Genomic DNA, 17,973 nt, shown 5'->3' on the forward strand with positions numbered 1-17,973 from the left:
TTGATATATGCTCTTTATATCCCCAAAATACTTTCAAATAACTTGAAACTTTATATTTCCTTTGAGTATGAACAAGTTAATATTTGTCATAAAAATCTCGGTATGTCTGTACATATATGCAACAGAAAACCAACAAGTAGCCTTCCTTTACATTCTCTTATGTCCATAGTCTTAGAAATCTTACAAATCTGGCGTATTTATAAATATAAGTTGTAAAGGAGAACAAATAGAGATCTTACAGAAAAAATAAGCATGGGGGGTTGGCTCAATGGATTTCATTTTCCAAAAGGACGACAAAACAACCATGAGTTTGAATCTTATCTTTGTCTAACCAAACAAACAACCAGCATGAGTGCTGAAATGCCCACTAGTTTTCTAAAAGCCCCTGTATTTTGAAACCATTCTTTTAATACCCCCAAGAAGACTGCAAAAATCACAAAATTTATTGAAGAAGCTGCCTTGAAAATCAGTTTGCAGAGAAGAAAAGGTTGAGCTTGACTAAATAATGAAATGCAAATGGCAAGGCCTTAGTTCAAAAGGCACGAGTGTATGAGAATTGTCGGCATTAAATGCTATCAACATCCCTATCGATTTCTTTTTCGGTGCTATTACTCTCACTGGCATGGGAATAAAAGGGAAAAGCTTTTTAAAACCCTTATTTGAAAATTAGAAGTTTTTAATGCTTTTGCATAATGTTTAGAATCTTGAATGTTCATATCACATACAATCCTCTCTTCACTATGCTACCAATATCCCAATAAAGAAATAGAGAACACAAATGGTGGAGAATGCTTAGGATGGTATGTGACATCTTGATACAGGTTGATTAGGGTGAGAAGCTAACAACATTGAGTGGTTTTGACTTTTGTACAAAACACCGATTTGAAACAGGCAGCACATTTGTAATTGCTGTGGTGGTTTCATTGTAGTGAAGCAGCTGTTTCACGTTTGCCAAACATTTGTCTTAGTTTCATAATCTCAGGGGCAAATTCCTATGTGCTGCAGTAGTTTATTTTTCTGAGTAATAGAAAGTAGCGGTTTCATCCCGTTGCAATTGCAAGAAGATGAAGCAATAGAGACACTTTTTGTGCTTGTTGTCTTGGCGTTTGGGATTTTATTCATGCCCAAAATTCTTTACTGTTTGGGTGAGCTTTGCAAAGGCATCTAGAAGCATTGGGGGCATGTTAGGGAGCATTTGATAGATATTCTAATCCTTCATTTTCCATTTTCAGAGTTATTGAATTGGGATGAACATAATTTTGAGGTTGTATCAACTAGCTGAGAGTGCATAGTGCTGCATAGTGGATTGGTGATCATTTCAGACAACTTTCCCACTTAGCTGTAGAGGGCATTTTCAACTATGTAGATGTTAACATTTCATTTTTTCATTCCAATTGGTCTAAGAGGGGCAGCGAGCTTGTAAAACTGCATATATGGTGGGTATTCTTGCTGGAGTTTCTCTAGGGTAAAAATGGTGACATGGTTTCCTTGTGTTGTTGGTTATTTGTTCTTTGCCTTATCCATTTTGCAAGTTATTAAACAAGTTTGCCACGAGATTATAGCAGGAAGGACATTCAATTAGATTCCATTTTGCAAGACAGTAGTTGCAATGTCTGAAGCATGTATTTTGGGCAAAGTAAATGAGATGGGAGCCATTTGGGAAGTTATGAATTCATCCATTTTCTTGTGTTTTGCATTTTTTGTTTGGCCATATGAATGGGGACGACACTTAAGAGAAAGGATTCGTTGTTGATGAGTGGAACCTGTACTGCTGTTTATGGGTAAAGTGAACATATGGCAATATATTGCTGTTTTGTTTGACTAATACCATAAATTGTGATTGTTTAAAAGAACACGATTTTTGGAGATGATCATCTAAATAATAAAGAGAACATATCTTTATGCATATTGAAGTTTCTCTGCTTAGATAAGTTATCATAATTTGTTTTATCTGAATACTGTTTGTTTGTTATATGCAGGGCATTAAAAGTGATGTTCGAACAAGTTCTGGAATGTTTTTAAATCACGAGGAGAAGAAGTACCCTATGATCCAGGTAGCTTATAATGATATTTTTGCTTAGATGAGTTGTCAGTTATTTTTTTAGGATTTGTTCATCTTGGAACAAAGTTAATCATTCTCTGTGTTTATCTTGTAACAAAGTGAAATTTATTCTTCTTCAAATATAAAGCAGTAGGTTATGAGAGTAGATGCAAATACATTCATTATTATCGTTGAAACCAGTATAGAGAACACAATTGTGCTATCCACTAAGACAATGGCCAATGTATTTGTTGGTGAGAACTTAGCACACAAATTAAGGGCATTACAATTCATAAACTAGAGCTTCATAAAGAGCTTCTAGAAAGTTTTTGGTAGGAGTCTCATGATTCTTATAGGTTGAGCAGTCACTGTGTCAAGGAAAGTGTAGAAGGTCCTTCAGTTCCTATCTTGGTATGCAAATATCCATGTCTGGGATGCTTGAAGAAGCACCCAATGTTGTGACTGACAAATGCGAAAATTTGATAGCTTTGGGTAAATAACAAAAAGCTCTTCATACTTTTCATAGCTTTGGATATTTTACATGTGATGTCTCCATCTAAACAATCAAAACATGATAATGCCTGCTCTAAAATAAAATTTAATAATAAATAATAATATAATTAAAATATATATATATAAAAATAAATAAAATGAACTAAATTAAATCTTAATAATAATAAATAAACAAGATTTTATATATACCTTATTGGCATAACAGTGAAGACTTATCATACCTGAAGGTAATTCCTATGGGCTACATCCTATTGATTAAGCCATTAGCAAACACATAGTGGCAGACGAGATTTGACGCATGCCAGATCTGTCTGCCTTTGCAACCATTAATTAATAATCCATGCATTAAAAGAAAGACATCGTTCATCTCCAAAGAAGAAAAGCCAGCACTAAAAATATATGAACAGTGAACTCTTCTGCAGCGCACAATATCAAATCTTCAGAATTAGAAGTGACATATTCACCCGGAACTCACCAAACGGCCTTTACCTTCAATCGTATGACCTCTTCGATAAACAACTATTCCTCAACTTGAATCATTATAATAATGAAGTATCTAAACACAGCTACGATAATTATAAATACATGTTATTAGTCAAGGCTCAAACTAATAATCATTAAGTATGGATAGAATTGATGGTTATAAGGAGATACAGTTAGATTAAATGAACTGGTGTTATGCAGGGACACGTCTCCAAATAATATCACCAATCAAAGATATAAATGGATATCAAATCCGTTCATCAAGGGGGAGGAAAAATGCACATACCTACAGAAAGAGGAGATACCAGGAACAGCGATCATCCTCTTATTTTCAGATCAATATATGTTCATATTTAAATAGTAGCATACAACAGTAATATTCGATACTCACTTAAAGTTATAATAACTGTAATTGATAACAAGTCATTTGTCTCTGAAACACTGACTGGGACTGAGTTAGATATCATAGCAGTGCATCATATATCTGTAAGGTTGATATCTTTCTAAATTCGTGAATTGACATCTTATAAATTACAGTGTAGTTATATTACTCCATTTAGATGACATTGCAGATCTAAAACAACAGTCATTCTATTTCTGAATTCTGTTGGCAATATAAATTCTATAAAGCTGCCAACACTTAGTACCAAAATAGAAAGAAGTTGATGGGAGGCAAGTTCCGAAGCCTTTTGAAACCCGAAACCCCAAAATCCCCAAATTCCCAAGTTCCCAAGCTTTTTGAAACGCGGAGCCCTCAAATCCTGAAATTCCTAAGTTCCCAAGCTTTCTGAAACCCGGAACCCCGGAATCTTGAAATTCCCAAGTTCCCAAGCTTTCTGAAACCCAGAACCTCAGAATCTTGAAATTCCCAAGTTCCCAAGCCTTTTGAAACCTGGAACCCCATAATCCCGAAATTCCCAAGTTCCCAAGCCTTTTGAAACTCGGAACCCTGGAATCTCAAAATTCGCAAGTTCCCAAGCCTTTTGAAACTTGGAACCCTGGAATCTCGAAATTCCCAAGTTCCCAAGCCTTTTGAAACTTGGAACCCTGGATGTTGGCACAACCGGTTCATCAGTTAGTATTATCATTGATGACAAACACTTACCGGTGAATAAGGCCAAGCTCATAGGCAAGGAGGTGTGGTAAACGTCAATGGTTTACTCATGGTTGCAAACTGTATAGAGGATTCAATGCTTCCATAATATGCATTATTGACACACTTAAGCAGTGTGTTGGTCGAAGACTAATCGGTTGAAGGATAAACAAAGTATCTGATCGGTCAGTCAAGCATCCGATATGTGTTGAGATTAGTTTCTTAAACTGGCAGTTGAAATGATGATGCAGTCACAGGAGGTGACTCAGATTGCAGTTTAGTAGTCTTATGTACAACCGGAACACTCTGAACAGATAGGTGATCAGTCTACTTGATGATTAGTGACTGGTGGCAAAAGATGAAGAGCTACACCGGTGAACTGGTGATACAGGTTGAAGGATGCTATCCATCGAGAATCTCGGACCAGTGACCGGTAAGTTGGATGCGATGACCAAAGGTGATTCGGTCAGGGTGAGATATCATCAAACAAACTGCTAGTGAAGCCTACAACAGTTAACAACCAGTTAAGACAAGATTTGTGTGGATTTTCCGGTTCACATTAAAAAGTCAGAACACGACCCAAAAGTTGCGAAAATTATGAGTTGCGGTGGCATATAAGGATGAATTGCTTGTGAGAATGATGGAGAGTGCGTAGAGAAAGTGCGGGAAGATTTGAATTTCAAATTTACCGAGTTCAATGAACTCATTTAGGAAACAGTAGTTATGTGTTGGCAAAACATGGTATAAAGGTTTTTGGTGAAAATCAAAAAGTTTGATCATAAAATTGCTAAGTGCAATCTAGAAGAGAGGTGATCCAGCATGGTGAGAAGAGTGCAGAATTGCTAAGTGAATAGCAGAGTGGTGAAGAGAGTGTTCAGAGATCGAATAGTGTGAAGAGTAGGGAAAGAATGTAGAGCACTAGCAGAGTGCAAAGTGTAATTGGTGGTCAAAACAAAGAACTTCAATTGGATTTGATTAAGCTAAGAGTAGCTATTAGAGCAGATCATTGTCTCTATTGTTTTCTAATAACTACAGTAGTAAAATCCCTTAACCGAGTGGACTTTAACAAGTCCCTTTACTGGCTGACATCTTAATTGATGATCCTAAGTCCTTTAACAAGGCTACCTCTAACAGGGTAAAGGTTCTAACAGGACTTGAAGAAAATCCCTTAATCGGGTGGCACCTAATAGTGTCTTTGTAATCTCCTAATAGGGATGGCTCCTCACCGGGCATACTCCAGAAGAGTGCAGATTTTGAGTTTCTACTGACACCGTGGTTTTCTCTCATTTGGGTTTCCACGTGATAAACCTTGGTGTTCATGTGTGTTTGATTTTATGTGTGCATGTTTTTTATTAATGGTGCTTATACTGATAAGTGTTATTTTTGAGTAGAAACTTTGATTAATGTTAAATCTGGTAGAACCGATATAGTGCTGATTCACCCCTCCCCTCTTAGCACCGGTTGGGACCAACAATTGGTATTAGGGCCTTGGTCCTTAGATTCAAAAGAGCTTAACAACTTAAGGAAAGAGCCAAGATGATACAATAGGAAGTCCCCAAGTTCTCTAAGGAGAATTACACATTATGGTATGGTAGAATGAAGCTCTACCTAAGAACCGTAGGAGATCAATACTAGAATCATGTAAGCATAGAATAGAGTGAACCTACATGGGTTCTCACTGCAAATCAAATCAAAGAGAAGCAAGATAACATCACAACTATGGATCTGATTGCTAGTACTCTATCTGATAACGAGTATGCTGAGGTTCAAGATCTGAAAACAACCTATGAGATGTGGAATAAGATGTAGACTGTTTATGGAGGAGATCCTCATGTACAAAAGGCTAAGGTGGATAGTTGGAGAGGCAAATTTGATGAGATGAGGATGCAAGAAGGAGAGATATAGAACAGTACAACAAAAGAATAATGGATGTGGTAAATTCCATTAGAAATGTCGGAGGAAAACTTGAGGAAGATGATGTGGTCAGCAAAATCTTGAGAACCCTGCTACCACAATATGCCATAAGGGTTTTTGCAATTCAGGAACTCAGATCTTTGGTAACAGTTAATGTTACACTTGACTCCCTGATCGGTAGGTTGACTGCATTTGAACTGAGCAACTATGATAACAGTATGCCAAAGATTGATACTGCCTTCAAATCTTCCATGACACTTGCACCAACAAGGAGAAGAAAAGAAACCGGAAGTAGTTCTACTACAAGAACCGGTCATTCTCATGAACATGACAACTTGTTCTTCTGAAGAACAACAAGATGAGCTTGAAGCTCTAATTGCAAGAAGGCTGCCAAGAGGAAAAGGAAAGTACAAAGGTAAACTACCCCTGAAGTGTTCTTCTTGCAATAAAATAGGTCATATTGCATCCAGATGTCTTGACAATGATAGGAAGGATAACTCTAGAAGATACAAAGAGAAGAGCAAGAAGGAATGCTATCTTGCAGAAGGAGTTACCAATGAAGAATCAAAAGGATCTGATGGAGAAGGGATTGCATTTGTAGTGGTAAAGGAAGATAACACAGAGGAAAGTGATATGGCATTGATTTCCAGTTCAAACCGGTGTGGAGACTGGGTAATTGACAGTGGTTGCACTCACCACATGCTGGTGACATGAACAAATTCCTCAGCATGGAGGACTGTGATGGAGGATTGGTTAGATTCGGCAATGATGCTCCCTGTGCAGTAAAAGGGAAGGGATCTATAGCCCTAAATTATAAAACCAATTGTGAAGATGTTTACTAGGTAGAAGGGCTAAAGTATAGTCTGTTAAGTGCTGCACAACTTAACAATATGGGTTACTGGTTAGAGTTTAATGAAGGAATATGCAAAATAAGTGATAAATCAGGAGGTTTGATTGCTACCGGTAAACAAACTAGAGGTAATCTATTCTACCTAGACACCAGTGTAGGAAGTTGCCTAATGGCAAAGGTAGAAGACAGTTGGCTATGACATAAAAGATTGTGTCATGTTGATTTTGATAGCATAGCAAAGGTTAGTAAAATGAAGTCTGTTAGAGGTATGCCTGACATTATGAAACCTGAGAATGCTGTGTGTAAAGAATGTCAACTAGGAAAGTTGACCGGATCTAGTTTCGGCAGCAAATCTTATTCATCTGAGAATGTGCTGGACTTAGTGCATACATATTTGTGTGGTCCTATGAGGACTAAGAGTTTCTATGGGGACTGGTACTTCATGTTGTTTGTAGATGATTTCTTAAGAATGATGTGGGCTGTATTCTTGAAAGAAAAATCTAAAGCCTTTCACATGTTTAAGGTCTTCAAGGATCGAGTGGAGAGAGGAATCGGTAAGAGTCTGAAATGTTTGAGATCGGATAGAGGAGAGTTCACCTCTCAAGAGTTCATAAATTACTGTGAAGAATAGGGGATTATGAGGCAGATGTCTACACCCAGAACACCTCAACAGCATGGGGTTGCTGAAAGAAGAAACAAAACTCTAATTGATTGTGCGAGGACTCTAATGATTTAGAAAGATATTCCACATGTCTTCTGGAGAGAAGCAATGAGTACTGCTGTGTATACCTTGAACTGGATATAGGTGAAGAAGGGGACAAATAAGACTCCCTATGAATTATGGTGTGGACACTCACCCAATGTGAGTTACTTCAAGGTATTTGGAAGCAGGTGCTACATCGAGAGGGATGAGTACTCTGGAAACTTCGATCCTAAGAGTGATGAAGGAATCTTCTTAGGTTACTCCACGAAGAGTAAAGCATATCGATGTTTGAACAAAAGGAACGGTAAGATTGTGGAGAGTGCAAATGTCAAAGTAGATGAGTTCTTTGAGAAAAATGAATAGGACAACAAGAGTGAACTAGAGGACTATCAAGCATTCGATTACACTATACCGGTCGAACCTGCTGCAGAGAATCCTAGTGTAGCTGCAAATGAGGATGCATGTGAAGTAGAACCTGCACAACCGGTAGAAGAAGCTCCAAGAAATGAACCGACACCACCAAGGTATGTCAGAAACAATCATTCTGCTGATAATATTATTGGTGACAAAAATGCAGGAGTATTGGCTAGAAGAAAAGCAAGGGAGAGTACCCGTCTGCTTTCTAAAATTAAGCCCAAATAGCAAAGGAGGCTCTAAAAGATGAAGACTAGATCAAAGCTATGGAGGAAGAACAAGAGCAGATTGAGAAAAATGAAACTTGGACCCTTGTGCCCAGACCAGAGAACAAAAACATGATAGGCACCAAGTGGGTGTTTAGAAACAAAATGGATGAAACCGGTCAAGTAATAAGAAACAAAGCAAGGTTAGTTTGCAAAGGGTATGCACATGAAGAAGGTTTGGATTATGGAGAGACCTTTGCACCGGTGGCCAGACTGGAAGGGGTCAGAATCTTGCTTGCTTATACTGCTTACATGAAGTTCAAGGTCTACCAAATGGATGCCAAATCGGCATTCTTGAATGGTGTTCTAGAGGAAGAAGTGTACATTGAGCAACCAGAAGGGTTTGCTTTAGAAGATGGAAGAGATATGGTATGTAAGCTGAAGAAGGCTCTATATGGGCTAAAACAAGCACCAAGAGCTTGGTATGAGAGACTGCACTCATACCTGATAAGTATAGGGTTCATGGGAACCAGTGACAACAGTAACTTGTATTTGAAGACTGGAGAAGAAGGAAAACATTTGATTGCAGAGATTTTTGTAGATGACATTATCTTTGGAGGAGATGATGAAATGAGCAAAGGTTTTGCAAAAGAAATGAAGAAAGAATTTGAAATGTCCATGATCGGTGAAATAAAATTCTTCATTGGTTTGCAAGTATCTCAGCTAAAGAATGGTATACTCATTAGCCAGACCAAATATATAAGGGAAATATTGAAGACCTTTGGAAAGGAAGATTCTAAACCTGTTGGAACTCCGATGGTTTTTAGGTTGCAAGCTCTCCAAAGACGATAAGGCTAATGAAGTGAATGAGACACTATACCGATCCATGATCGGTAAGTTGCAGTATGCAGTGCACAATAGACCAGATATAGCACAAGCAGTTGGATTGGTTGCTAGATTTGCTGCAAATCCAAAAGAGACTCATATGGTGTTGGTTAAGAGGATATTCAGATACGTTAAGGGGACTGATGAGTATGGTCTCTGGTATCCACATAAGGGAGATTTCAACTTAAGTGTCTTCACCGATGCAGATTGGGCAGGGAACATTGATGACAGAAAGAGCACTAGTGGAGGTGCATTCTTTCTTGGCGATAGGATTGTGTCATGGACAAGCAAGAAACATAATTGTATCTCTCAATCCACAGCTGAGGCAGAGTATGTGGCTGCTGCAATCAACTGTACACAGGTAGTGTGGATTAAGCAGATCTTGGAAGGTGTCCAAGAAAAGGTGACTGAACCTGTGGTGATACACTGTGACAATACAAGTGCCATCAACATATCAAAAAACCCTGTAATGCACTCTAAAACCAAACATATTGCAATAAAATATCATTATCTTAGGGAACAGGTGCAGGACAAAGAAGTTAGACTGGAATATGTGCCAACCAAGGAACAGGTTGGCACATATTCACCAAGCCGCTACATAAGGATACTTTTGAGTATCTCAGAGGTAAGCTAGGGGTAATTCCCTTGCATGCTCTAAGGTGAGTGAAGATTAGAACAACATCAATTTGGTATGATTTTCCTGAAAATTCGATGTATTTGGATTGATGATTATGGACTACTCCTGTTAGGGGGAGCAATCATTGCAGCATGTGAAATAGGATGCCTAGACTACACCTTTGGCATTACTGTCAAAGGGGGAGTGAAGTCAGAGGTAACATGAAGGAAGATGAAGTCAGATGTGACATGAATGGAAGCCAGTGAAAGGGGGAGTAAGATCATTACTCAAGATCAAACAGAGCAGCTGATTGGTATAGCAGAAGTAGAAGTGACTTGCTGCTAAAAGAGAAGTTTGAAGTGTTGCCATCAATGCCAAAGGGGGAGATTGTTTGCATAACTGATGGTGTTGGCACAACTGGTTCATCAGTTAGTATTGTCATTGATGACAAACACTTACCGGTGAATAAGGCCAAGCTCATAGGCAAGGAGGTGTGGTAAACCTCAATGGTTTACTCATGGCTACAAACAGTATGGAGGATTCAATGCTTACCTAATATGCATTATTGGCACACTTAAGCAGTGTGTTGGTTGAAGACTAATCGGTTGAAGGATAAACAGAGTAGCTGACCGGTCAGTCAAGCATTTGATAGGTGTTGAGATTAGTTTCTTAAACTGGCAGTTGAAATGATGATGCGGTCACAGGAGGTGACTCAGATTGTAGTTTAGTATTCTTATGTATGACCGAAACACTCTGGATAGACAGGTGATTAGTCTGCTTGATGATCAGTGACTGGTGGCAAAAGATGAAGAGTTACACCGGTGGACCGGTGATATAGGTTGAAGGATGCTATCCACCGAGAATCTCAGAGCGGTGACCGGTAAGTTGGATGCGATGATCAAAGGTGAGTTGGTTAGGGTGAGATAACATCAAACAAACTGCTAGTGAAGTGTACAACAATTAACAACCAGTTAAGGCGAGATTTATGCGGATTTTTCGGTTCGCATTAAAAAGTCAGAACACTACCCAAAAGTTGCTAAAATTATGAGTTGCGGTGGCAGATAAGGATGAATTGCTAGTGAGAATGATGGAGAGCACACAGAGAAAGTGCGGGAAGATTTGAATTTCAAATTTACCGAGTTCAATGAACTCATCTAGGAAACAGTAGTTATGTGTTGGCAAAACATGGTATAAAGGTTTTTGGCGAAAACCAAAAAGTTTGATCCTAAAATTGCTAAGTGCAATCTAGAACAGAGGCGATCCAGCAAGGTGAGAAGAGTGCAAAATTGCTAAGTGAATAGCAGAGTGGTGAAGAGAGTGTGCGGAGATCAAATAGTGTGAAGAGTAGAGAAAGGATGCAGAGCACCAACAGAGTCCAGAGCAAGTGTAACCGGTGGTCAAAACAAAGAGCTTCAATTGGATTTGATTAAGCTAAGAGTAGCTATTATAGCAAATTATTCTCTCTGTTGTTTTCTAATAACTACAACAGTAAAATCCCTTAACCGGGTGGACTTTAACAGTTCCCTTTGTAAAATCCCTTAACCGGGTGACATCCTAATTGATGATCCTAAGTCCTTTAACAAGGCTACCTCTAACAGGGTAAAGGTTCTAATAGGCCTTGAAGAAAATCCCTTAATCGAGTGGCACCTGACAGTGTCTTTGTAATCTTTTAACAGGGATGGCTCCTCACCGGGTGTACTCCAGAAGAGTGCAGATTTTGTGAGTTTCTACTCACACCATGGTTTTCTCCCATTTGGGTTTCCACATGATAAACCTTGGTGTTCATGTGTGATTGATTTTATGTGTGTGTTTCTTATTACTGTTGCTTATATTGATAAGTTTTATTTTTGAGTAGAAACTTTGATTAAGGTTAAATTTGGTAGAATCGATATAGTGCTGATTCACCTCTCCCCTCTCAACACCGGTTGGGACCAACATTGGAATCCCGAAATTCTTGAAATCCCAAGCCTTTTGAAAACCCGGAACCTCATAATCTCGAAATTCCCAAGTTCTCGACTCCTCTCGACTTACGACACTTTCAAATGACTTGATTAACACTCAAGGCTCTTAATGCTACATCAATCCCTGCGACTTGTATACTTTCATTCATGGAGCTGCAGGTGCACATTTAATGTTTTTTGTAGGATTGCCATCAAGTGGAGTACAGGTCTATGCTTATTTATGGTTACTTGATGACCTTCATGTTAGGCCTCTATGCTTTGATTTTGGAATGTCAGGCAATCCATCTTGCAGAAGTACTTTTCTTCTTGGGATTGCCTTGTCAAGGTATGGCCAGGTTGCTTGCATGCACACCATGTCAGGTCTGTGCAGTTCCTTGTGTTCCCTGATTGACATTCCTCTTTGCATACCAGGGTCAAGGGTTTCCCTCCTTGACCATTGGTCTCTCGTCTACGACTAGGTTGCTATATATAGGCTATTAAGTCTCATTGTAAAGGGTTCTCTCCCTGTTGGCTTGAGCTATTCTTATGCTCTTTCACTTTTGTTGAAGATTTGTATATTTCTTGTATTTCTGCAACCATAAGTTTGGCCATTTGCTTTAGAATGAATTGAAATTATCATTCTTTGCTCCCTTCAACTTATGCATGTTTTGTATGTTTCCTTGCCTTCATTAAGTGTATGCTTTGTGGCTTTCTCTCATGTATATGCTGTGTTAACTTGTTTCTGAGTGTGACTTGTGAGAAACCTTCTCCCTTTTGACATTCAACAAATTCTAACCTTCATACATGCGTTTGGGTTCATTCATGCAACTGAAGCTTGTGCATCTCCAGGGTATTTCAATTGATTCTTTATGTCATTTCACGTGGAGAGAGGAACATCTCTTATCTTGGTGCATCACCTCTTTTCATTTTAACATTTCATTCTTCCCTTTTCGTCAGCAAGCTGTTAGGACAGGTTTAGAAGTATAATTTGGAGTGTTGATTTGGTTCAAAAGCTGCACTTGGATTGAGAAATAAGCCGGCCTTCTTTGGAGACTCAACCCCATTGTGCAAAGTCCCACACTTTTGGGGTTGTTTCCATGTTTCACATGGTTGCTGAGTTGATAGCTCAGTAAGGGTGCAAACTTTTGTGACAACAGTACTTTATTTCCTCAAAAGTCAAGTAAGACATTAAAAATGTGTCTTCAAATTGGAAACTAGTGAAATGGGTTTCCAGAGTAGTGCAGAATTTGTAAATACAGCTATTTGTGTTTGCAGCAGTGAATGTCCTTTTCAAAGACAATGGATTATCTTATCTCACAAATGGAGTCAATGACAAAATATAATATACACCCCAATTTTCTTTTTGAAAACTTTGGAATTGAAATACAATGAAATGTCTAATGTCACTTTCTGATACCTAGCTTTTGAGATGGGCAAGTTGAGAGCATACAGTGAACCGGACTACACAACTATCTAGAATGCAGCAATATATAAGGAGACACACTAGGTGACAAGGTGGCCAATCTCACATTTTCAGTGGAGTCTGATGTTACAATATGCATGGACACTTTCGGTTATTCAGTGTTGAGTGCAAATTTGAACATCAAAGCGAATCCAGTTATTTCAGTGGCGTAAGCAAGGACTATTAATTTTTCAGTGTTGAGTGCGATTACAAACATTCAAAGCAAATCCACTTATTCAGTCAGGTAAGCAGTTATAGTAATTCCACTTATTTAGTGGTTAACAATACAAAGCTACCACTTTTTCAATGGGCAAAGAAGAGTAACCACTTATTTAGTGGGCAATGCAGAATAACTACTTACTCAGTGGGGTGAGAGCATAAATCAGTGAGCATATGTCAAACACACTAGAGATGCTACCATTCAGTGTTTATAATGATATACCAAGAGCAATATAACCCATACAACTGCTGCAATGCTTCAGAATCATCCGAATAACATGAACAAACCAACCAACTGTGAAACAACAACTATATACCTTGTGTGAATGGTGAGTAATTTACTGGTGCAAGTCTGATAAATTTCTGAAACATGCTGCAACAAGTCTGAACATCAAGGAAATCATCAAGAAACACCATCTCATGCGCAACACACCAACAATTGATCATAAACTGATATATCACCTCAAAGCACATCCAAATTCCACCATAATATGTTGGAAGAAAATTATATTTGTCTAGTAACTAATTTTAGACATGTGCAGGTCTGGAACAACAGGTACAGCAGGTCTAGAGGACTGTAAGCCTCCCTCAGGACAATGCCAACATCAAAGTTTACTTCAAAATGTGTGCAACTATCGTCCAGGTGTCTAGGTGCCACCAACCGGCATAAGGAACTCCTAAAGAAGGCAGTACTTTAGTCAAGAAATTCTCACGTCCCCTTCACAGACACAAACTAGCATATTGTACGACCACACAAACAATCAATTTTCCCATTAGATGCTGTAGGGCCTGTAAGATTAGACTGGCACAGCTAGAATGGAACACAAAAATCAGATTCAAATCCCAGAAATGATGAATTCAAGAAAGTATGGCCTGGCACAGATGATAGGTACAACCCAACCCAGAGGTGTACAACCTGTTCTGGAAGTGTACAGCCAGCAACAATGTGTGCAACTATCCTCTATGGGTCTAATTGCCACCAACCGGTATAAGGAACTCCAAAAGAATGCAGTGCTTTAGTCAAGAAACTCTGATGTCCCCTTCACAGACACAAACTAGCATATTGTATGACCACACAAACAATCAATTTTTCCATTAGATGCTGTACAGCCTGGAAGAATAGACTGGCACAGCTAGAATGGAATACAAAAATCAGATTCAAACCGCAAAAATGATCAACTCAAGAAAGTATAGCCTGGCACAGATGAAAGTTACAACCCAACCCAGAGGTGTACAGCCTGTTCTGGAATTGTACAGCCTGCAACAATGTCTCCACAAACTAAACACTCAAAACAATATTAGCAATCCAAAGTAACAACTCAAAATACATTAAAAATCTCCATATTCGCAACCAAAAAAAGCTGAAACTTATTTTTTGAGCTGATTGGTGATCTATGTATGAACCATTCCAACCAGCTCCAAACAAATTACAGGAATGAAATAACTGAATGAATCAGATTTGGCTTTACATAAGATATTGAAATACACAGCAGCTCGATCCAAAACAATAGTGTGGTATAAGTTCTCTCTCTCTCTCTCTCTCTATATATATATATATATATATATGCACACTGTCATTAATGATGCATTGCTGTTTAGGCTGCTTAACATAGCATGGTAAATATTAGTTGTATTTGCTCATTACTGTTTCATGACATGCTTTGATTTATGTCTGTTTATAATATGTAAAATACATACATAATATTGGAATTCTCTATATGTTCTGAGTGATTATTAAAGTCAGCCGTGGTAGAGGAAATGAGGGATTAGAAGAGGGGTATGGCAATGGGGTACTCTTCTAGGTATGCTACCTCATGGTGGTGACCAAATGTTCCCATGAGGCCAAGGGGGTACAGAGGGTAGTTCCTTTGGGCTAAGAAGAGATGGGCTTCCTTAGCACCTTGTTGTGAATACACCTCATCCCTTTATCATGGTGAATTAACACACCAAGGAGTTTAATCATAGGAAGTGGGAAATGGATGGCAAGATGAGAGGGAATGGGTATAGGACACTTAACGAGGTACACCACCTCATATGGATGGCATGGGCCACATGAGGCCAAGAGGGATGGTATATCCACTCTTGGGCCTAGGGTAGAGGATCTCTAAGACACCCTATCTTGTCACCTTATCCTAGCTTCCTTATGGTTGAATTTCCCCAATAAGTTAGATGTATCTTATGATTAAGTTTATGTCCCTAACCCTAGTAGGAAAGTTACTTGGAATTGTGATTTTAGGGCAAAAACTAGGGCATTTACCATAGGGGACATTACATTCATGTTAAGCTATCCCAGAACTTTGGAGTGCTCTTGTGCTCACCATTTTTCCTAGGGCAGGACTAAAAAATTGGGCAAATTGTTCATAAATCAAACTTGCTTAAAAAGGGGATACTACACAGAACATTTGCAAAATGCACTTAAACAATCATAGTGAAGGTTATCATCACAATATAATTGATGCCCGTTAAAGGATGTTAGAGTCAAAGGCAAAGGCCATTAGAATACTTAAGTGGCGATGTTTTTTTCAACACTCAAAGGATTTAGACAATCCCATAGAGTGAAGCATTTTCTACATTTCAATGATAATTGTCTATGATTTGTATGTCTTATTGAGTGAGAGTTGGAGATGGTCAAGAATGATTTTGAAATAATTAATCAAATGCGTTGTAAAGGAAAATAAACCTTAATCTTTTTAGTGCATCAAGATCAGGTTCTTTTGGATGAGAAAGATGGTAGTCTTGGTAAGGGTATCTTTTGGCCCTTTTTTTCCTACATGATTTTTTTCAATAATCTCCAATGAGTTCTTTATAATCACATGTCAAAATTGTTGGAAACTTTTCCATGCAAGGAACTTATCTCATGTGAGAGAGGAGACTACAACTTTCAAATCCCATTCTGAGATGGTCCAAGTGAATATATTGTTTTTCTTAAACCTATTGTAGGGAACTCAAGATGGACCTATTGTTGAGTTATAAAGTGATCCGCTTGAGATTGTATAGGAAGATGTTGGGAGAACTTGGTGGTATCAGGAGAAATCTTCGCAATAATATCTATTACTTGGTTGCTTGAAATTTAAATGCAGGAGTTGGATATGACATGCTTCCAATTAAGAACCCTTTGTGCAATTACACCAAGTGAACATATCAAGAAAATGTTTAGGATCAACAAATTTTCTGCAAAAGACCAACTTTATGGAGATTTAAACCAAGATCACCTTTCTTCTCCATAGCCAATTTGGTAATACAGAAGTACCACTATGATTAGGAACCAATGCTCGATGGATTTTAATCAAGTACAAACTTATAAAGGTCTGATAAGATTTTCCCTTTAAATTTTGGATGCACCAAAGTTTTTCAATTTTAGAATAGTCTTTGGGTTGAAAGTCCCTAGGTTGATGTGTTACCACATAAATTTGTTGGAAGGAAATTTCTTTTTCTCTTTGCACTTGAATAAGAACAAATGATTCCCTTAGAGTTTGTTTTCCTTTTTTCTGAGCTACATGTGAAAACATGTAAAGTTGGTGTTAGTTGAACTTAGTATGCCAAATGAGGAAAGTATTACAACTTAAAAACTTATAAGACAATTGAAATAACTTGGAAACTGAGAACATGGTGTGGCAACAACTTGTGATAGAAAAACTTAAATGTAGACTTTTTTGAATTATGGTTTTCAAAAGGAAATCAAACCAACAAGATTGAAATACTTGTGATATGTGTGAGTAATGAAGCAATGTTAAACAAATAGAGATGAGATGAAGCTTTTGATGTGATTCTTTACATAGAGAATGTGTCAGGATGTAATGTCTTGTGCTAGGAGGCTGCCAACTTCCCACTAATCAACCATATTATCATGCCTTACTTTAATTTATTAAACTAGATAACCATATTTATTCATAGTACAATTGATAGTGGCTATATTCAAGGCCCAATTTTTACTTCCTTTCTAATCCTCAACCCTGGATGGGGATTTGCTTGTTTAGGGTGCAATGACACCACCTCCATAATTGGGCCTAGGATTTAGGAATATCCGTCCAGACCACCCTTGGGACTCACCTAATTTGGGATGGATTTACTCTTCCTCTCCCTATCAACACCATGCGTCTCCTTATGTGGGGGGGGGTGGGGGGGGTTTCAATAGAAATGAATAAGTAATTGGGCTATGAGCATACTAATTTCTCATGTATTATGAATATATATGAAATTAAGTATGACTGTCGTACATATTGCAGTCTATATTAATATTACCATAGTTGAAAAACTTGGACTTGCCAATGATTCGGCTGGCCCAAAATTTTTAAAAACTTGGGACTTAGCAAAAAACTTGGGAAAAAACTGGCAATAATTCGGCAAATTTATCAACCATTCGAAAATATATAAAAATTTAATAATATTCTTCAAAATGATACATATCATTGAATTTGCAGAACATATGACCAATCTATATCATGTATGAATCAAATTTAGATAGTGATGACAGCCCATAAGTGTAATTTTTAAAGATATTAATATAAGTTTTTACAATATTTTTGTTTTTTTAAAACTTATAAAATATTTATTTGATATCTAACAAAAAGATACAATATTTACAATAATAGTTTAGTGATATTCAAATAATTTTATTTTAAAAATAATAAAAA

The 17,973-nt window shown here is 37.8% G+C and overlaps 1 protein-coding gene across 3 annotated transcripts in view; it reads left to right on the forward strand.

The window, feature by feature from the left end:
* Positions 1 to 17,973, forward strand: part of LOC131029530 (prolyl 4-hydroxylase 1) — a 213,778-nt gene that overhangs the window by 141,444 nt on the left and 54,361 nt on the right. For all 3 annotated transcript variants that reach the window (XR_009102788.2, XM_057960037.2, XM_057960036.2), the window contains one exon: positions 1,980 to 2,054. Coding sequence is in view for 2 of the 3 variants with exons in the window: in XM_057960037.2 (XP_057816020.1) it covers positions 1,980 to 2,054 (75 nt within the window). In the remaining variant the exon portion in view is untranslated. The remainder of the gene's footprint in view (positions 1 to 1,979; positions 2,055 to 17,973) is intronic.

Source organism: Cryptomeria japonica, chromosome 5 (assembly GCF_030272615.1).
Source record: "Cryptomeria japonica chromosome 5, Sugi_1.0, whole genome shotgun sequence".
NCBI classification, from domain to species: domain Eukaryota; kingdom Viridiplantae; phylum Streptophyta; class Pinopsida; order Cupressales; family Cupressaceae; genus Cryptomeria; species Cryptomeria japonica.